At 37.1% G+C, this 23,311-nt stretch overlaps 1 protein-coding gene across 1 annotated transcript; it reads left to right on the top strand.

Annotated features, from left to right (window-relative positions):
* The first annotated feature begins 108 nt into the window (after positions 1 to 108).
* On the top strand, positions 109 to 20,355 carry LOC117332187 (suppressor of tumorigenicity 14 protein-like). Its single transcript, XM_033891071.1, has 19 exons — positions 109 to 166; positions 3,150 to 3,223; positions 4,195 to 4,207; positions 5,756 to 5,942; positions 6,696 to 6,883; positions 7,594 to 7,713; positions 8,097 to 8,219; positions 8,435 to 8,571; positions 9,578 to 9,683; positions 10,440 to 10,565; positions 11,066 to 11,470; positions 14,555 to 14,724; positions 15,596 to 15,797; positions 16,293 to 16,406; positions 16,809 to 16,998; positions 19,046 to 19,305; positions 19,477 to 19,622; positions 19,882 to 19,966; positions 20,235 to 20,355. Exons 1-19 carry the CDS (start codon positions 109 to 111, stop codon positions 20,315 to 20,317), a joined length of 2,787 nt encoding a protein of 928 aa, XP_033746962.1. The 3' UTR covers positions 20,318 to 20,355.
* Positions 20,356 to 23,311: the final 2,956 nt, after the last annotated feature.

Below are 23,311 nucleotides of genomic sequence, written 5' to 3'. Positions count from 1 at the left end.
AATGTAATGCCAAACGTCTCCGTGTGACGTCTACAGATATAGACTCTTATATAATAGTTATCTGACCATCATCACCATATAACTTGGATTTCTAACAAGATTTTCTACATGGCGGTCACAGTCCTGTTGCTGTATTTTGGTCTTCTGGTGTCGGCGAGTTACGGAGGTAACATCTCTCCTCTCGTTATATTATCGACGCTTCCAATCTACATTTTTCATGTTCCTTATGTAGAAAATCGTGTGTAGACTGTAGAGAAGCCGAGATGACCAAATGTACTTCAACACTGAGCAAGTATGCATAATAGTTTTATTTTCTTCAAGGATCCACATTGAGAGTGGACAATAATTTCATGGTTGTCAAATTCTTTTTCCGATTTTCAAAATTTCACGATATTTCTCGAACTGAATACATTCGATGTAGAAAGCAAATCCTTCTGCGTATTTCATGTTTGAAATGAAAATGCCTGTCTTGTCATTTTCCTCCTCGGCGATGTTTTGATATCCACAGACCAAAGTTATTAGTCATTTGAGGTGTGACCCATAGAAAAGACGCACTCTCCCCCTATTCTGTACACTGAGATCTACTGCAGACGAAATAATACTGTAATGAATGAAATAACATGTTTATCATACAAATAAGATTGAACGCATATTCTAACAAAAATAAACAGAAGTAAGCTCAAAATAGCATCAGGGGGCACCAAATTAATGTGTAAACCAGTTTTCCAGGTTCTTAATGCTTATTTTTCCTGTATGAAGATGATGACATTGTTTGCTGTTTTCGTGCTATTTGGTGGTATATTTGTTTATAACAACGTGGCTAACTCATTTTTATTCAATTAAATAAAGTTTTTATTCTTTATGTTTGATCGGGCAACTATAAATCACAACTAATAAATGATACGAATTATATGCAGATATGTATTGTAGATTCACCTTATCACTCCTGCATTACTATTCATCATCATCATCAATCATCATCATCAATTGTATCTGATGCCCCCATTGCATGATCGTAAGAGGCGACTAAATTTGGGATCTTATCGTTTCTCTTCTTTCTTAACAACTTTCTTCTTCCTAACGTCTCCTAGATACTGCCTCACTTTTGGCCTTTAGTTGAGCGTTCGCCCCTGTGAGGAAGGCTTTAGGTTATGTCCCCTGGCCGAGATATACCAGAGTCTTTAAAAATGGTAGTTGCTGCTCCTGCTTAGCGCTCAGCATGCAAGGAGTGGGACGACTGGTTCGCCCGTTGTCAGTATAATGTGACCGGGTGGGGTGTGCTGCTGGGTGTCTTCGGCAGTATGCTTCAGTGAGGTAGCACTAAAAATCGGCAAAAGTTCCGGCCTATCACAAGGAGACTTAACACGAACATACCGCAGCCTCCCAAAACACACATACGCACTCACAACACGCACGGGAGGCCGTCCTTAAATGACCTTAGCTGTTGATAGGACGTTAAACAAAATAAACCAAACCAAACCAATCATCATCATCATCATCATCATCATCATCATCATCATCGTCAACATCATCATCAATCACCCTCACCATCACCATCACAACCTGTTGGTTAAGTTATCCGCTATGACATGTTCATGAACATGTTCTAAATGCCAATTATTCATGATGAACATTTTCATAAATGATATCGATATGCAAATGTGAACGTTCCTCGTCACTCGTGCCTTAGTCTAATATAACTGATATTATCAACACTTTATTAAAATCATAAGTTTATACATTGAAGGATTTCGCCAGTAATATGGCTTGATGCGTTTGTCTTTCTGAAAATAATATCTCAAAATAAAATGACTTTCGTCTTTTAGATCTAAATTGCAGCTCATACATAGTCTTTGTTCTCTCTTATTATCATATCTACCAGTCTCAACAGTTAATCGGTGAGCAGAAAGGCGAAGCTTCAATAAGATTCGAAATTTCACAGGAATAGACTATTGAAGATTATGTTGGTTTGCTAAGTGTTTATATAAATCACATTTAGGTGAGGCCTCTAATAGCTCAGTCACACATATTCAATCCAAATAAATATCTAATGGCATTATGTAAACGGACGTTCTATATTAAAAAAAGCTTACTTAATAGTGACTTGAATCACGTGTTTTACTTATATTATTAATTAATTCATTTATTAAATCAATTTTTCATTTATTGATTGGCATAGCAGATATAAATTGATCAATAAGGTAAACCATTTTATGTTGACAACATTGGATGTTTGATCGCTATCTCAGTGTGTTAGGGTTAGACCAGTGACACGGTGAGTAAATACAGGACCGTCTGTTCGGTTACACGACACAAGTATATGACCTTTACATGCATTCCAAGCTGCTTCAGTCACGCCCCTCAAATGTACCACCAGATACATATACACACGTTTTTACATATCCTATACAACTTTAGCTAATCAATTCTAATCTCAATTTTTTTCCCCATATTTTCATGTTTACGTTTTGTTTTTGACGACTTATAGAAGTGAAGTTTGTAATGGTCTAACTTTCACGAGTTAATTTTAGCCAATCAACTCTTATAACCTACTTTCAGATTTTTCATGTTTAAGGGCTGTTTTCGACGATTTATAGAAGTTGAGGTTGTAATGGTCCAGCATTCACGATATAATTTAATTCAATTTACCTATTGCATAAGACACACAATTTAATCACCAAATACCCCAGTACCTACCTTTTTAATCAATAAACTGCATACAAATACAATGTTGCTTAAAAAGAAACTTATAACGTGTTTTGTGTAAGTGGAGCGTGGTTGGCCCGGTTTGCGTACTGTGTCAAACTAGCCCCGACTCGCCATGTGAACACCCAGAATCGATAGGTAACTTATATATGTCGTATAGAGGGAGACCAATCGTCCTAAACTATAATTAACAATTATTTTTGATGACATATATTTACAACTTAAAATTACATAAAAACAGACAACAGCATAGACCTATCTATAGAAAAAAAAACGCACTAACCTTAAAGCAAACCCCTATACTACCTTACTATACGAACACTACATCCCTACTAATAGTACCCGCCATAACCCAAAATAACTTATCACTCTCCAATCTTAACAGCTTCATCGGCTGTTGATGTCCTAGACATAAGTCTAGATGCTTGTTCTCTCATTATTAGACTTGATAAAAACTTCCGGAGGGCTTGCCTTATCCAATGCCAAACAACCTGGAAGTGGTATCGCAACCAGTCAGGTAATTGAGACCAGAAAGAGCAGAACATAATGACTTGCCAAGTACAGCGACTGTATTACGTAAATCCCAATTTTGTATTGCCTTTCCTCCGGCCTTTCTGCAGTCCGACTGAAAGTAGATGTTGTTTGTTGCATGTTTATCAAAGTGATAACACTGAAGAACTAATATATCTGTGTCTTCACCAATAACTTCAACGTTCTGCAATCGTGCACAATTTAATGCAGTCTTGACGATCAGAAGATCAGCGTCACCCAGGGAGTCAATAAATGTACACCCGGCTTCCTGTAGTTTGCTACCAAGATAGTAGATAAACGCCTGCTTGTTCTCCGGGTTTGCCAAAAACAGTTTCTTTTCCTTGCAAGGGGTAGTTTCTGTGAAGTCGATCGTTGTTGCAATCAATCTGCAGGGAGGTACTTTTCAAAATAGCCCTGCACGTAGGGCGTAAGAATTGTACCTGTTGCCACGATGGCATGATCGTAAGAGGCGACTAAATTTGGGATCTTTGGGAATCTCCCTGCAGATTGTTGTATATATGACAACTTTACCGGTTTTCATTTTTTTCTAAAATTTTCACCATAGATATTCAACATGATGGTCCAAATAATTGCCAAATATTTTGGGTGCACAAGTACCGGAAGTAGTTGTACCAATTCCTTAAACAGTTAATGCCACATGCTTCCAAAAACCCTAAAATTCTAGTTGCACGCTTGTATTAATGACAATCCAAGATGCTCATTCACGCTCTCCTATTATTAAAATGACCACTGGCCTGGACGATTGACCGGGGAAGTCCTTGAGACATCAGTGTATAAAAATAACTCACCGCATTTATATTTATAGCGAGATTTGTCACGGAGCCGAGATCGAGGCTATAACAACGTGCACTGCACATAAACTTCACACACAGCCGTTGTTGTATCGAGCATACGTGAACTTTTCCTAATAATGCTTTTATTTAAATATATTAACAGAATGTTCGCCCAGGTAACTGAACAAAATAAACAAACATACATGTACATTTAAATACTTAATTTTGAAATGTAGCAATATGCATGCAACAAAACATCGATAAAATTTTAGATCGGTGAAGTTGACAATGTTCAAAAGCTAACCAGCAATCCAATAGACGTGCGGCAAAATCGAAATTCTAGTCTATTCCCTTTTCTTCTCTCGCTTAGTTCCAACAAAAAATTTCCTTTACTAAGGAAATACTCGGGTTTTGCCGATTCCACTCACTTTTGCGACTTTGTTTTTTGGTAGAATCTGTCTGCATTTTCGCAGGTCCACGCTTTCGGCGTTCCGCCATTTTGTATGGACTGTAAAACCCGCTGTTGCATTTTCAGGGAAACTTGGTCCGGCAGCCACAGTTATTATTTTGGGAATTCCTCGTATTCTTCATATCAAGTCCGAAAACTGTAAAAAGCTCAAAATGTAAACATTGATATATGTTTCTTCGGGAGTATGTGGCTTTAAGATGGCTTAAAATTGGCTCAAAAATTTTGGTATTTTTGGTGCTTAAGATTATGTAATTTTTTTAATAGATATTTTTTCTCTTGCTTAAATTATGATTTGCAGTAAATATCACCCTAAAAAAATGATAACCTTTTGAAGCCAAAAAAGATTAAATGTACGTGATTATGATTAAAAATGGAACCCTGTCACACTCCCTTGTAGGGTGATATTAAAATGGTCATAGAACAGGCACCTGGGACCTTTTGAATTTTTTAAACATACATATGTTTTTCATGGGTTGTCTCATACAGTACTACAAATATCACCCGGTAATTATTAAATTGGCTCGTGGGCAAAAATCAATGTAACCTGTAACAGGTCCTTTATTCTGTTGCAATTAGTTTGAGGTAAAACAATATTTAGATTATATTACTAACTCTTCATCAACAACTGAGACGAAGACGTTACAGCACACAGGAAACTACACCCATCAGACTGCCCAGTTTACGATATTCAACCCTGAATTTATCTCGCATATGACAATACAGAACTAAAGGACCTGTCACAATAGAGGATTTACAGGAGTACACAGGCACGACAGACACTGATGAAAAAGCAAGCGACTGTGGGCAATGCACGACAAAAACATTGACCTGAGACAGAACACGTGAACAGAGGACACCAAAGGTCAGGGTGACACAAGTACACAAATAGTACAGACACAACATAAAGACATGTGGTCAGGGTGACACAAGTACACAAATAGTGCAGACACAACATAAAGACATGTGGTCAGGGTGCCACAAGTACACAAATAGTACAGACACAACATAAAGACATGTCATATAGTTAGCGTTATGTTGGTTGTCTACTGTTGACTGAACGTACGGACAAGACAGATTTGGATTAGACATTCTAATAGATAGTTCTCCCAGAATGTATACTCCCATCAAACTTCTATACATATTTCCCTTATAGTCTCAAAGTGTAGATCGTTTATGATACGAAAAAAAACATTATACTTACGACGATCCTTCGAGATATCTAGTTTTGCTGAATTTCATTTTGTTTATTGTTTAGATTCTGGTCATTCTGGCTGTGGCGGTCCTGCCCAACTAACACATAACCACGGACATTTTTCCTCAACCAGAAACGCGTCAGTGACATTGTATGAAAATAATATCCAGTGTCATTGGAGGATCCACTCTACGTCTGGAAACATTATCCGGCTCCGGGCTCTCTCTTTTGATTTAGAAGATGATAACGAGTACGTTGTTCTGCTTCTCTCCATTTTGTCTGTGATGTCTATTTCTCACAACAATTTTCATTCTCATTCATTTCTTTACAATTACATGACAAGAACAGCACTTTTTAAATTTGACTTTTGATTTTTTTTAACACATTGTTTTTGTTTTTTTTGATACGTAGTACATGCATTGTTATCATTTACAGTGGACTAAGATTCTTTTCAAATTTACATTCACTAACTAAGGGATGTAATCAAAAGTTAATTTACATTCTTCAAGTTTTAGTAACGTAATCGAAGGTTAATTTACATTCTCTTAGTTTTAGTAATGTAATCGAAGGTTAATTTACATTTTTTAAGTTTTAGTGATGTAATTGAAAGTTGATTTACATACAATAAGTTTAAGTAATGTTATGGAAGGTTAATTTACATTCTCTTAGTTTTAGTAATGTTATGGAAGGTTAATTTACATTCTCTTAGTTTTAGTAATGTTATCGAAGGTTAATTTACATTCTCTAAGTTTTAGTGATGTATCCGAAAATTAAATTATATTCACTAAGTTTTAGGGATGTAATGGAGAGTTAAGTTTATATTTCTAGATATTTGATTGTTTATAGAAAACCAGAAATGTACAAATAGCTCAAATAAATGATACCGGTCTCTTGGACTGAAATGAATGATGTTTATACATTAGGACATCGTCTCTTCCTTTGGTGCCTATATTCATATAATTCTAGAACACAGATAGAACAATACAATTGTTGTCTCCCCCAGGTGCGACAATGACTATTTAGCCGTATACGACGGGAAGAACACACGATCGAATCTCATTGGGAAGTTCTGTGGTAACGCCAGCGTGGAGCTGATATCATCCGACCGATACCTGTCCCTGTTTTTTGTAACCAACAGTCACAGACAAGCTACAGGATTCAACTTCACCTACGACTTCGTACAAGCGTCAAGTAAGATTTAACTAAGAAAACCAGTCCTGATGTCATACATATTCTTCAATTAATCCATTAAATAATCAGACTGTTTCTGTATGATTTTTTCATCTACAATGTACTTTGAAATGTTGTTTATTTCAAATCCAAGACGCCATTACTGACACGTAAGGAGAACTGTGATTCAAATACAAAGTCGATAAAACAACAAGACAATTGAAACAAACAATTAACACTGATATCATAAGGGTAAACAAACCAATTGTTATACTTTTGTTTGATGGATAATATCTATAATATCATCTTTTCAGAATTAAAGCAGGAATACTTAATTCCATGTTCTTTGTCATATCCAAATGTGGACAATAAAAATCTGAAATCGAAGAATTGGTATATCGTCTTTGTGGCATGTTCTATATGGCAGGCAAAGAAGTCATTTATTCACGGAGCAATCTCGATCAAGTACTAAAGCAAATTATATTAAATATCTTGCATGTTTATAAGATATTGCTCCACGTGTAAATGGCACCTTGCCTTGACAGAGTTCTTGAATGCTCTTCGATAAAATAAGCCTTTCATAGAGAGTAGCACAATTCAACCGCTTGGGTATGCCAGTTAAGTAGTCTGTTGATACACCTTGCCACCAGAAACCAGCCAGAACATTTTTGCGCCGTTTTCTACACCTTTATAATAAATGATAATGTTTTTATGACTTTATTTTCACGCAGCTGGATGTGGAGGGAACTTCTACAGATGTGCAAACAACCGGTGTGTCCCCAAACTTGGAATCTGTGACGGACACAACCAGTGTGGCGATGCCAGCGACGAAGAAAACTGTGCTACATCCGGTACGTAATTTGAACGCCCTATCACTATATTACACCCCCACCACACACTCATACACACAACATAGCCCCCCCCCCCCCCCCCCCCCCCCCCCCCCCCCCCCCCACCCCCCCCCCCCCCCCCCCCCCCCCCCCCGCCATATTCTTTTAAATGTACCAGACAGAAATAAGTAGATGTGAAGCTCAATTTTATTGTAGACGGACGTGACTAACGGGCTCTCCTTGTAAATACTTAATGCAATAAGATAGTTAGAAAGAATGGCCTTGTTTTCGGTAGAGGATAGAATTATCTATTTTGTTTTTGAGTTTCAATATTGTTAACACGTCGGCCATTTTTGGTATCACATAATCAAAAATACCAAAAGATATATGACGTCATGTTACAGGTGCCTGTAGCGGTACAGAGCACGAGTGTCCCGACAACACGTGTATCCCCAAAGAATGGGTGTGTGACGGCAGTGACGACTGTGGCGATCTGGCGGACGAGGATAACTGTGGAAAACAAACAGGTACTGAAAAAATATCTCGAAAAATATCTTGCATCGTTTAAATGCATGCTGCTGCAAACCTGCATGTGATTTGTAATTTCCTATTGAAACTGGGAAACATATGTATTCCAAAATTATATAGAAAATATGTATCCTATGATTAAAGAATAGTGGAAATGTGTTTTCTTATCTGTTTTCTTGTAAAAATGTAATGGCGAGAAATTATTTTTAATCAGGATTGTCTGGCTGTAGGAATAGTGCATGGCAAAATGGTACCTGCGGTTCCTTCAGCAGTATGGACTACACTGGACCAATCTCGGAGTATGAAAATGATACTGAATGTCATTGGGATATCAATGTTCCGGACGGCAAGGTAAGTAGTAAGATGCTTGGAGTTAGTGATTACTAATTTATGAGGGCTGAAAGATAAGTTTTGAGCCTCGTATTGAAGAATTTTAATTTTACCGGACATATTGCATTATTTTCAACATAATCCCCCTAAGTATCTATACACTTTTGCCAGCAGTGTTTAAGGGCTTAAATGCTACTTTTATAGAATCATTTTCTTGGCCGCTCAGAAAGTCATCCACTACATGTTAGGGTTCGGGTGCCTGAAATAGCTGTGTTCAGTTTTGGAAATAGATGGAAGCATGATGGAGCGATATCAGGTGAATAAGGCGAATGCTCAATCAATTTTAAGCCACAATTGTGAATGGCAGCCATGCCAATGTTAGACTCTTTCATCCTTACCCTTATCCTTACCAATTTTGTCCATTTTGCAAAAGCCACTTGTCTTGTTTACTTTTGAGTGCTACCTCATCGATATAAACTAACTTAGTAAAAATGAGACCAGTCCTTAGTTACACGGCCCTTCAGTAGGACTTTAAAAGCACAACCTTGAGTAACTCCTTCAATACGAGGCTCAAAACTTATCAGTCATCCTGCGTAGCTCTAGATGTTGGCTGTGTTGCATCAAAGAATATCTAGACAAGGTATTAGAAATATTCCCATGTGTAAGTGTTCACTTTTTGAAACCGTGATGTCCGCAAAATAATTTGTAATGAGGTCACGTGGTAAAAATATATGCAATTTGTTAATAAGTGAATCAAGAGTAGCAACTTGAAGAAAAACGTTAAAACAATATCAAACATTTTAAATGCGTACAGTATAAGATGATGCAAGATTAGTTGTCGAACGGAATAAACCGGGAAAGAGACAGCAACCCATTGGGAGCGCTCGTTGCAAACTCGTGAGACCATGCTTTGCGATTTAGAAGCTTATTTTATATAGGTTCACCACCATGGAGAATAAGATACTGACAAAGAAATTCTTATCTTGAAAGTGAAAAAAAAAATTAATTGTTATTATTTATCTGGTAGTTTATCAAGTTGACCTTTGACCCCGACTTTGAGATAGAGGATGGCCATGCCGTTTGCGACACCGATCGACTTACTATATTAAATGGCAAAGACCATTCCCTTATAGGTAAGTCCTAACAGCTGTCGTAGCACACATCAATATAGACAAAAAATATCAGATTTAGTCACGGATACTGAGTCGACCGAGGTCAAGGTCGCTGACTTTCATTTATTATTCAAGTTTACCGACTGATGTCAATTTCGGGTTTTGTAATTTATAAAAAAGTATATTGACTTAGATCATTGTTCCTTCTACTTCTCTAAAAATATTTGAAACATAGAACAAATTTTAGCCGAGGTTCTTTTTCATTGTGGCTTTGAGCTTAAGCACTCGAGGAAGCAATATTTAGTCCAAATCCGGTGACCTTAAAATCAAAATAGGCGAATTTTAAGCCCAATTCCAGTGACCTTTAAATCAAAATAGGTGACTTTTAGGCCCAATTCCGGTGAACTTTAAGTCAAATTTCGTTGACCTTTAAGTTATTCCGGTGACGATTAAGTCAACTCATTTCATATTCAACTGGATGAGATAGATTTTTTAAAATACAATTGTAGTTGACATTCGACACGATTCGGAAAATCAATCAAACTAAAATGACGTTAATTTTGTTTTTGTTGTGTTCACAATAATTTTCTTTGGCAAATTGTATTTTAGTTTTCTGGAAAACATTAAAAACTTTGGTATTATTCACTGAACACATAGCATGTTTTTGTCTGGTGACCCCGTTATCATAAATAGTTATTTCCTAGATATTTTCCGTTTGTTGTCCTCTTAAGCTGAAATATTACAAAACCAATGATGGTCTTTTACTTCAAATGACAGACGAATACTGTGGAATGACCGCTCCTGATCCAATCATCATCCCGAATGACCACGCACTGGTCAAGTTCTTCTCAGACGAAGAGTTGAGTTACAAGGGATTTATGATACATTGGGAAGCAGTAGACGGTATGTAAAATAGAATACCTTTATTGTATATTTTATTGACAGCTTTTGTTCCTCATGTTTCGTTAAGATGCGTGTTAACGATAAAGCTAGGTTGCTGTCATATGATTCCAAGGTACATTTTCTACATAGCGTCAGATCTATTTCTCTCTCCATCCTTTTTTCCTCGTCAATTTTATATTTAACATACTTTCTGTAAATAGATATGTTTTAGCGGTTTTCTTATTTTGCATCTTGGATCTTTTGAGCTAAATAACGAATCGTCATCACAGTGCTTATCTTGAATTTTGAATTGCTAAAATAAACATTCCCATTGGTTAAACTTAAATTTCAGTGGCCAAAATAAGCACTCTGATTGGTTAAATACGGGTTGAACAACCAATATTTTTAGGTTCACTATTGTTGCTATAGATAAGAAGTATAAGGAAAAGATTGATAAGTAATTTATATATATATCTAAAACAGCTTTGTTTAAATGATTTTTCTCTCTTTCTTTTTGTTAGCCGCTGGCCTGCCTACTGAAGTGAAACACGATGCTGGTCCCTATGGGTGTGACCAGTGGATTAACTACACGGGCCCGGGGATAATACAAACTCCCAACTTTGGTCCCGGGAACAACTACCTTGACAATACTACCTGTGTTTGGAGAATATTTGGCCCTGAAGGTTACGTTATCAAGGTACATTTTAACGAGTTTGGTGTGGAAGGCTCTTTTCTGTGTAAATTCGATAGTGTCCGAATTTACGATGGTCCTAGTACTGGGGACGATCTTCTTGCTACCATCTGTGGACGCAGACTGCCCAGAGATGAGTGGTCGAAATCAAATAACATGATGATTGCCTTCTACGCCGACAGGAGCTTCAATGCACAAGGACTCAACGCGACATTCGACGCTGTCAAAGTGGTGTGTAAGTATTCAATCGTCTCGAGTACAGGTTGATAACATCAAGTCCAACTGTCAGGGTACTACAACTGTCAGGGTACTACACGGCTGATATTATGTCATCAGATACATAGTTACTATTCTGTTATTTATTTTAGTTTTTGGTTACCTAGGATGCCTGTGTGGTTGCTGTTCATACCTCATGACACTAGATAATGAGTAACTCGTAAAGAATAAATTACAGAATGAAGTGTAGTGAGGGGCGATATCTCTTTAGTGTTAATTCGAGCTAATTCGCCTATTTTGCCAGATATAGATATCGATTTTAGGACAGAAAAAATGGCATTCGACAGTTGCCTAGAACTGAATGTAGACCGGTGTTTTTTCTCCGGGTACTCTAGTTTTCCTTCCCCTCCAAAACCTGGCACGTCCTTAAATGACCCTGTCTGTTAATGGGACTTTAAACAAAATACAAACAAAAACAATCTGATGAATATTATCTATATATATATATAAGAAGTGTAGAAAAGTTTGAAATTTATCCTTCAGAAGAAAAGGGAAGCTGACAATCAGGTTGGTATGTGTTGTCGTGGTTGTGTCTTTGGACACTACCACTTTACCCTTATTGCTCTGGATGGCACGCGACGGGCCTCTTGTATGTTGTTCAGTGAAGTAGTCAACAACTACTTTAGGAACACTCTGCCTCAAAATGACCCTGGCTGTTCATGGGGTGATAAACCAAGCAAACATGATAAAAAACATATCTAAGAGTAAGACATGCGACTTGCTTTTCAGAAAAAGGCCAAATTGGTAGAGTTTACCTTTAATCCTTAATTAATAGATTATAAGAGGTTGAAAACATTATTGAAAACGCAATTTTTGATGCTTGATTAAGCTTAATTTACATTAACTATTGCTCAAAATCACATAAAAACAATTCAAACTTGCTTAACAACAAATTTGTCATTTGGGATGAATAGAGGTTGATGATTCACTCATATCAGGTCATGATATTTGATTGATTATAATGTAGTAATAATTGAATGATTATTCATTGTTTTTATAACAAACCCAAATTAACTGACTGGATATTGCACAATCCCTATAGAATGAATCCTGGTTTATTTTTCCCGCTCTGTTAACCCGTAACAGTATCGATGGAAATAAATAAGGAAACTGAAAGCTTTTTTTTTTTTTTTTTTTATGAAACCACTATTTTCAACAGATTTTTTTAATAATATACCTGTATGCAAAAATTACAAATTAATTTATTACAGCAGATGCTTCATCTTTTTAGATCACCTGAGACAGAGTCTCCCTATTCTAAGGCCTAAAAAAACAACGAAAAACCTGTTTTCCCACTAACCCTATCAACCCTTTATTTATAAGATATGTGCCTACCCTGAAGTTTTTTTGTGTGTTATTTTCAAGGGAGGAATTTAAAGTCACGATTTCTTGTCGGTATAACCTTTGTAAAAACTATTTTAGAAATAAAAATATTTCCCTACCTACTTACCCATTTTTTTCAGGCATTCTAGAAGAAACACACTCGTAATTATTTTAGGCCTAATTGCCCTTTGTCCTTCGTCGTGCAATGATCTTGCGTTGTGATCATTGTTTGTTATAAACCTGTATTAACCAGTGGATGATTTTGATGTCATATGATGCATGGCATTTTTTAAACTTTGATGGCATGTCACTGTTTATCTATTAGAATGCTCGAGTGCATTTGTTACTAAGCTGAACTTAGGTTTGTTTGTTTGCTGGTTTTATCTCAACACCTTTGGTTTAGTCATGCAGGATAATTTTGAGAGTGGGTCTTCTTGTAGTATGTAGTGACTACCTCATTGAACAACACACTAGAGGCCCTGATTTTGACGTCATATGATTTGCATAACTTTTTAAAAATATTGGATGGCATGTCACTATCTATCATTCGAACACCGCGAGTACATCTGTAACTAAGCTGAACTTAAGTTGGTTTGTTTTGTTTGTTTGCTTGTTTTATCACCACGTGTATTTGGTTCAAACAGGATCATTTTGAGGCTGGTTTTCCTTGTAGTACATGGTGACTCATTGAACAACACACAAGAGGCCCTGAACCTATAATAGATGCTAATTGATGTATCATAATTAATTAAAGTGTCATATTCCAGAAAACTGTAGAATTATTACACTGGTTACCCCAAGTGCAAGTAAGGATATTAATGCTAAAGTAAGGGAATTAAAAGTAAAGTGAAGAAATTAAAGGTTTTGGGGGCTACCAGTGTTATAAGATAACCAATACATAATTAAGTCTCCCACACAAGTGTTAATCAAGATCATGGGGTGCGCAATTTACAATTTGTTTCCCCGATCGGTCAACCAAGATGACTGCCGCAGACTTACTTGCCTCTGATTTGTGAAAATTTAGATATTGTTTGATTTCGTTTAAAATTGGTATATAGAGGTATAAGGGGACTGCAAATTCTACTGCATGGGTATTGGAGGCTTCTGATTGGTTGAAGTTTAGATATTGGAGTTGGATGAAGTTGGTCGAAATATTGACATTGAGCGATTTTAATATAAACATGGACTCAAGCATATCCTCTGAACTCGAGACGGACATCTCGAGTATTTTGTTTTAGCAGTGAATTATGCTCAAACAGAGTTCCCGCCCCTTACTACACTTCATTCTTTCTGTGACACTCCTTTATGTGTCACCTCACTAGTATTACGAGAAGATGTATATTACTAACAGTGTTTATTAACTGTGTTTGCGACTACACAGTACTAACAATGTCTGTACACTAACTAACACTCAGACATGAAAATTACACAGTACTAACAATGTCTGTACACTAACCAACACTCAGACACGAAGATTACACAGTACTAACAATGTCTGTGTACTACCCAACCCTCAGACAGACACGAAGATTACAAAGTGCTAACAATGTCTGTACATTGACTAATCCTTAGACACGATAACTACACAGTTCTGACAATGTCTTTTTATACTAACTAACCCTCAGACACGAAGATTACAAAATTCTAACAATGTCTTTGTATACTAACTAACCCTCAGACATGAAGATTACACATTACTAACAATGTCTTTGTATACTAGCTAACCCTCAGTCACATGAATCGGCCTGTACCAAGAAAGTTACACTGAGAGGTGACCACGGCACTCTGACCTCTGACCTCTACGACGGGGCTACTGAGTACCCTAACGACTTATTTTGCCGCTGGACGATTGTTGCTCCCGCTGGCAAAGTCATCACACTAACCTTTAATGTAAGTACCCGGAATCATTTTATAACGGAAGTAAAGTCGTATTAGAAAATGAGAGAGCAGATAATGAGATTGGAAGGAGAACAAAGAGGGTTTTTTCATGTTCAGGTCACACATACATATATTCCCGTCAGCATCAATATACATTCCTTTATTGGGATATTCATATCATATTGCATTCTTTAATTAGGTGTGTTAGAGTTTTTTGGTATTTTCTACACGTATATCCTAAATATCGTGCCCTTTACACACTTTTCAGGCATATCCTCTGATCAGTGAGATCACGATGCCAACCAATTAAACCTCTGTATGTTTTGTTTAGTATAAAATAAATATAAAACTAGATCAAGATAAACTTCGCCAACCACTATGTGTAAACCAACGTGTGTGCCGAGTTATGTCCCCGGGTGACAATCAGAAAAGCACGGGCTTGTTTATCAAATATGGAGATGTTTCGCTGCCAATTCATGTTAAATTTTCACGTTTAACCCATATTTTATCAGTGTCTAACAGATTCAAGTTGACTCTGTAAGTTGAAGGTGATGTTGGCCGTTTGTCCGCTCATTTCCTTTGCCTTCGTGACAGCAACAACATCTAATCGACTTAATGGTTTTGGTCGCAAGTCCGACATTCCTCAAAACAAAACCTTTTTGCGCATGCTTGTATGACATATTTTGTGCGGCTCATTTACTTATTGAGAGTAGAACACTGCATCACAGATTCCACGTAATTTTCAAATGTCAGGATTGTGGAAAGGGAAAATTGCGATAGTAAAATCTCCACCAGCCTTCATCGCTCTAAGCCCGATGACCTTCATCAACCTTACTCTTTATGGCCCTATGCTTATAATTAACTCCACATGTATATTTTTCAGACTTTTGAGACGGAGGAAGACAAAGATTGCCAAAATGATTTCCTTCGCATTACAGAAGGCCATAAGAATAGGCATTTATGTGGATTCGTGTACCCAGAATACATCACGAGCCACGGACGTAATATGGACATCCAGTTTGTGACGGATGAAAGCATCGGTGGATTCGGGTTCAATATAACTTACGACATCCACGATCCAATACGTAAGTGCCATTTCTTCATTCAATTAGCACATTAAACATAAGACGGCAATGGCCATGGAACGAAAAAGCACCTTCCTGAATCCCGAGCAGGTCTGGTATTTTCTTGTTTTATGGAATATACCTGTGAATAGCGCATTTAATTACAATGTGCGTATATGGCTAATGTATAAATTTGAGCCGAGAGTTGCACCAAAGAGGGACGTTTACGTGTGTAATTATCCACTTCTCCTACAACAATAACATGACATCGACAAATATAATATCAAATGTTCAGTGCAATCATTGGTTACGCAAGTTCAAAATTAGCATATTGCATATTGTCGTTAAGGGGTTTCAGTTGAGAAATAAATTGAAATTGAAGTTGGGAGATAAAATGGAAAATATTGACATGTAAACTGGTTCAATATGACTGGATGGTTGTTAGGAGTTAAACATCCTCGCAAGAAATGAGGTCATATTTTGTAAATGGAGTGAAGCTTATGTTTCATTCTCCAGCCGATTGTCCCCATGCCGACGACTTCCGGTGTAATGACAACTCGTGTATACGTGTCAATCAAGTATGTAACGGCCAAAATGACTGTCCAGGAGGGACAGAGGAAATTGTATGCGGTGAGTAGATTTAGGTTCGCGCGTATGATTTAAAAAATAGTTTAGCGTTTGTTGTGATAGCGCCAAAGTCAGCAAATTTGTGTTGTCTGAAAACCGTGTCTCAATACTCGCAAAAACAAAACTACGTAAGTATTGAAGAATTTCTTTTAGATTCTATATAATATGCATAGCAAGTAACTACATGAATTGGTGATTCATTATGTGTGCCTTTTGTACTTAGTCCGTGAATTGTTAACCAACACAATGTCATATGTCACTAATGACGTTATCGAGAATGACATATTGCAGTCTTTAGTTCATATCTTTCCAAATGTTGAATTGGTGGTTTCCTTTCTATAGTATAAGATTGACATTTAGACATTTAGATAAGACATCTTCATTAGTTAATTATTTACATTACAGGGAATGTTCCCACGTGCGGAATCCCTGCCATAACTCCATCTACTGGCAACACGAAAATTGTTGGCGGGAAGGTGGCTATCCCAAACAGTTTACCTTGGCAGGTGTCTCTCAGGTTTTTAGGTTCTCACATGTGTGGAGGGACATTGATTGCCCCACAGTGGATAGCTACAGCGGCTCATTGTTTTGAATAGTACGTCAATTTTGTTGAAGCTAAATCGATACACGTAATGTGTTTGTAGTGTGGTGTTTTTAACGGGAGCATTCACACAGATCACTTATAAGTCATAATGATATATATCTAAGAGGAAAAGTTAATTGTCGATAGTTATTTGACATGATTTTATGATAATATGTTCATGGTGTGGTTTTCTCTATTATGTCATCATCACTAAATACATTTTGATGATTTTTGATGTCTTATCACAGACGGTGTTTGCGTGAATGCAGTTAAAACAAGGGTATACCCTATGCCGTTTGCTGATACCAATCAGTAGCGTGTGTGCCCACCCCTGGCATCGGTCGGCTCTTTTACAAAACCGAGCAACATACATTGTAGAGCCTCGTGTTGTCCTTCTGCAACATAAGGTTCCGTTGATGTATAGAAGGGAGAACGTGTTGTCTCAAGACCTGATCCCGATATCTTACTGTGGTAAGATTATGATGGACAAATACAATACACGCCTTAAGATACCCAGCTCATACCAAAACCATAACAGACCCTCCCTCGAATATGTCGCTTTCCGTTACCCAAGCGTCAGAATATCGCTCATCACGACGTCGATAGACACGTTTTCGTCCATTTGACATGTAAAGCGTAAAGCGAGACTCGTGAGAGAACAACACGCGTCTCCAATGGGTAAACAAAAGAGTATGTGAATGTGTGCAAGTAGCCACTGCATTCGACATTGGCGTCGCCTCTATGTAAGTGGAGGACCAACATAGGGACGTCCTGGCCTTAACTGAAACTCTCTCAACCGATTCCTAACCGTTCTTGAACACACTGGCCTACCGCGATTGCCGGCAATTTGACGTCTAAAATCGGTTACGAAGTTTCGAGAGACGTATGCCTCTATCTTGACGTCGCGACGTAATGTTCGGGTGCCCGCTCCTGGGACGGTCACCCAATCCCCTGGGACGCCCAACAAACCGGGATATTGTTGTCTTATGTACACCATATTGTAAGCTTTGTGAACAATAGTTACCATAGTTAACATTAATAACCTTTGAAAACGATAGTAACCAATAATGACAACAATAAACAATGAGAAAAGACAATAGTAAATTTCAATGCAACAGTAACCTTTGAAACAGCCGTAAATTTGATGACAATGGTAATTTTCGAGACAATGGTAATCTTAACGACAATAGTAACTTTCGAGAGACAATAGAAACCTTCGAGATAATAGTAAACTTTGTAAACAATAGTAACTAATAATGACAACAATAAACTTTGAGACAAGACGATAGTAAACTTCGATGCAACAGCAAACTTTGAAACAGCCGTAACCTTGACGACAATGGTAACCTTCAAGACATGGTTTCATTAACGACAATGGTACCCTTCGTGAGATAATAGGAACTTCGGAAAAGAGTAAACTCAAGATAATAGTAGACTTTGAGCCAATAGAAAGCTATCAGAGCAAACCATTCGTAACCTTAATACAAATTATCAACGACTTCTCATATTTTGCTTTTGAATGCTGAGTTGTCCAATTTGACAAAGAGAACGGCCATTTGAGGAAACAACAAATAACACATTTTTAGAATTTTCCTGAATGAATGTGTAAATAGTCTGGATATACCCTGTCACTAGACCTCACCACACCTGTCACAATACTTGAATCTGACCGATTGTAGCGATTAACCCTTTACAAAGCAATGTTCAATTAAGGCCAGCGATTCACATCTTATTCATACAGATTGCATGAGTGCTATTATTAATGTGGTGAAATTCTCTAATATTAAAGAGACTGATTTCGTAGTGAAGTTACATGAACGCCAATGATATTGTGGTGAAGTTACAAGAAAGTGACTGTGATATGCACTGTTTTTTCTCCGGGCTTTCATCCACCACCAAAACCTAGCCCGGGACGTAAAACAAAATAAACAAACCTGGACCAACATGATAAGACATTGTGGATAGGATATTTAAATATGAAATCCAATGATATTGTGATGAAATTATCTAACGAAAAAGCAACTGATATTGTGATGAAGTTGTCGTCATTCATTTGCAGCAATAGAAATCCTAAGAACTGGAAAATTTACGCGGGGAAACAGCACGAGAAAAAGGATGATCCTCACCAACAGCTTAGAGACGTAGTCAAAATACTAATACACGACCAGTATAACTCAGCCGCATCGGACAACGACATTTCTTTGCTGAAGGTGGACCCGCCATTTTCGATCAATGATTTTGTCAGTGTTGCCTGCTTACCGACAGAAGAAGCTCCGGACGGAATGGAATGCATGTCGTCTGGATGGGGAGATACCAAGGGTAAAGTCACATCACTGTTCCGGTCTATTCTTTTACCAACACGTAGCGAATTTGACAAAGTTATTCGATTGCAATTCTAATTAAAACAAGTATCTTACTTAGTCAAAACATTGTCTGCAAACGTTTGAAACAGTGTTATTGCATCAGACAACTTTTCACTGTCCATTTTAGGCACTGGCGGAGAAGGTCTTTTAAAACAAGTGACACTACCGGTGGTGAATTTACAGAAATGTAACGGATCTGACCTGTTGGATGGAGAGGTCACAGCCAACATGATCTGTGCAGGCTTCGACTCAGGTGGTCACGATACATGTCAGGTAATATTTCCTGGATTGTTTTTTAAGAACATTCTGACGATCTTAGTACAGAAAAGAAATAAAATAATGGGTAATAATATATATCTAGTATGATACTAAATGGATGTCTATGCTATTAACTATAATGATTATCACTAATGAATGATATACGTCTACTCTCCCAGAACACCAGGTTTTATTATCCCTTTCTACATGTAAAATGGAAATTCGTCTACATGTTGGTATATGTTTTTCTTGACTGGCTGAATGTCTGATTCAGGGTGACAGTGGGGGACCATTCATCTGTAAACTGAGCGGGAAATGGCAGATGGAAGGAATAGTATCATGGGGATATGGGTGTGCAAGTAAGAAACATAGCTATACGCTTATTTTTTTTCTTTGTGTTTTGTTTTAAGATATTTCAATGGGTTGCTCTGATTTACAAACACATTTAGAACAGCTAGAAACTGTCATTTGCAGTTGATCGACAATATTAACAAGTTCATGTTTTCAGAATACACATATCTTAAAATCTTCTCTAATGAAGTATATCAAATTGTATTTAAAATATTCCAGTCCTTGACTTACAACAGTATTGTTTTTGTTTTTTCTATTTATTTGATATTTTTTCAGAACCTAACTCACCAGGAGCATACACACGTGTCAATAACTATATACCTTGGCTTCTACAAAACGTTGGATCGCATTCTCCATAGATGTATTTTGCATGCTTTATCAATCTCGGTATATCCAAAATAATCCACATTAAATATGCATTTTTCATAAAATGTTTCTGTGTTATTACCACATCAAAAACAAGAAGACAAAACAATAGTCATAAAGGAAAACGGAAAAGCAATTCATGTACATCATTTACCAATCTGTGGAAGTATCTGAGGGTGATCCTACATTGGCATGTGGGGTATGTGATCTGTTATTACTTAGTCTCCCACCGGGAGGGGATGGAGGATTATAGTTTTGCATTGTGTCCGTCCGTCCGTCCTTCTGTCTTCCGCACATTATCACTTCATACTTGGTAAAATAGTTATATTATCAGTTCAAACAAGCACGGTTGATTTACACCCTTGATTGGGCGATATCATTGACCAATTATTCACATTGCCTTTGAACTTTTCGTTTTTACATCTGAATCCCGATATAATATAAGTGATAATACTAAACTTCATACTACCAAAATAGGTGTCACAGGTCCAATTGCATGGCAAAAGGACACAACTTATCAGTTAATATTCATCCGATTTATTTATCATATGTGAATTCTTGACATATAAATTCACATTCGGTGGGGGAGTGTAACTCTCTTAATTGTATTGTTTATTCTAAGTTGTTTTGATAGACTGCCACAGTCAATAGGCAACTAAGGTGAAATAAAGGCTTACTCTGGTATTTCTTGTATGCAGATACGGAAATCAAACAGTTACATGTATAAGAAAGCACACAAAGGACTAGCAATAATTGAAAATATATAAGGAAGTGGACAGCAGAGGACGAGAAAAGGTGGGCAAATCTTTACATGGGGTACAAGGATCAATTATACAGAGAAACATGGAGGAGTTGTGACAATGGGTGGATTACAGGTTGAAAAAGATAAAAGCAAAATCACATGGTGTATGGTATGACCGAATCAAATAGTGCTGCAAAAATAGGAAGTCAGAGAAACTTCCTGTCTTACGGGATAGACAGATTGGCAACAAACACTTAATTAGAATAGGAAGATTTAGTAAGACCGATGGAAATAGTGTAAAAGGATAATAGAAACGAGAGGCCCGCGGACCTACTTATCTGAATTCTGATATTTTCATTTCAAAACATTTTATTGACACAAGGACAATATGATTAGACAGCAGGCAAAGCCTATATAAGTCCTCTCCCAAAACAGTAACATACACAATGGTACAAACATGGACATAATATAACACATTACATATTACAATCTCAATGCTTAACAAAGAGGCAGCTCCATTAGAATAGTATTTATTTTGTTTTATGAAGAGAATACTCTAACCTTTTAAAATAGGTAAAACGTTATTTAAAGCAAAAAGACAGAATAGGCATTTATATCCTAATTGAATACAATTTGACATAAAAACTGTATGGAATAAACATCTGATGATATTGAATTTCCTTATCCCAACATATACAGGCCACATAGTCCATTTCATCATCATACTGGCCATCCACTGATGAAATTTAGAAATTTCATATCACCAGATAGTTTGGGTTAAAGGTTAAATATAAAGTTTGAAATGATTATTTGACTGAAAATAGTATTTAACAGGAGCTGCCTCACAATATTTACATGTAGGTAGAAATATATTTACTCTGACCACCAAGCCACACTCTCCATAGTAAACAACCATATGACTTATATATAGAAAAAAAAGTAGGCAGAAGCAGGAAGTAGCATTAAATTCTGAATTATGATATGTGACTGATGGTGTTTTGCTTTTATACCAACATTTGATACATCACAACCCAATGACAATGAAAAAACAACAGGAACAAGTAGGAATGTCAACATAGTAACTCGTTGGTAACAACGTTCGTTACGTTGCAAGTAAGATCGAGGTAAGAGGCGAATGTTGAAGAATGGTAGTTTCCTGCGATTCGCAGTAATTGCAGGAAATATATGTCTGTTTCTGTTTCGCTAGGAGCTGAAATTTGATCGGTCAGTGAAGGGAAGAATGGATGAACATGTATGAGATAAAGTGATTTCCACGTGCAGCAGACGGTGTACAAAGTGTGTTATAGGGAACACATAGGAGTGTGGTCATTCTAGCCTGTTCTACCTAGTCATACGGTTGGGATTCTTTTTTTTTTTAAGGAGTTTAATCTGTTACACATTATAAAGGACGGATGGATCGAGGGAATAATTTGTCTAAAAAAGCAACTGTGTAAAAATTCATTATTCATTATCAGCAATTTTGTACATTTGGAATGTGTATTGCATACAGCTATTCATTTTATTTTAAGAATGTAGTTCAGGGATAGTGTTAAATGACTGTCCAAGGTTTTTACCTTTGGTTTTTATAAGAAGAGAGGTCATACTATACATATCTGATTGCACACAGGTGAACTAGGAGTTAAAGTTTCTGTACACATCATTGCAATATACTTATCAAACCTGATCAAACGGCACTCCAGTGCTGCTGCGGGACAGGCAATCGTAGATATGGTGTTGTGTTTTTTCTTGATAGGTTTTTTTTAGCGGCTGTGTGAAGTTAGCTCAACATACGACATACGACATTCAAAACTTCATATGTTGTGTTTTTACCAGCCAACGAGGTAACTTTTGAATGTTCAGCGGCTGAACATACGACATACGACATTCAGATTTTGAATGTTCAGCCGCTGAACATACGACATACGACATTCAGATTTTGAATGTTCAGCCGCTGGAGACCAGTGGACGGGTAAGAGAGTTAGTGACAGTTAGTTGTGTCCTACAGGGTATATCCGATCGACATGGCCAATAAAGGCTTTGCTATTTATGATAGCACATCGCTAGTATCCCTATAGAATATAGTAAAGGACCTTGTAGGGTATCTGTTACCTGTTCCTATAAGTTTCAAGCGATGTTCATTTCAACAAATCGGTAGCCCTTCATCCAGGCATGCAGGTAGTCCATCAACATAACCGTGAGGCTTTTGGTTATTGACTAGAAGTCGTTTAAGTATTTTAACACATTT

This window comes from Pecten maximus, chromosome 8 (assembly GCF_902652985.1).
Source record: "Pecten maximus chromosome 8, xPecMax1.1, whole genome shotgun sequence".
Classification (NCBI taxonomy): Eukaryota; Metazoa; Mollusca; class Bivalvia; order Pectinida; family Pectinidae; genus Pecten; species Pecten maximus.
Note: the sequence above shows the minus strand (reverse complement) of the source record. Positions and strands in the feature narration are given on the sequence as shown.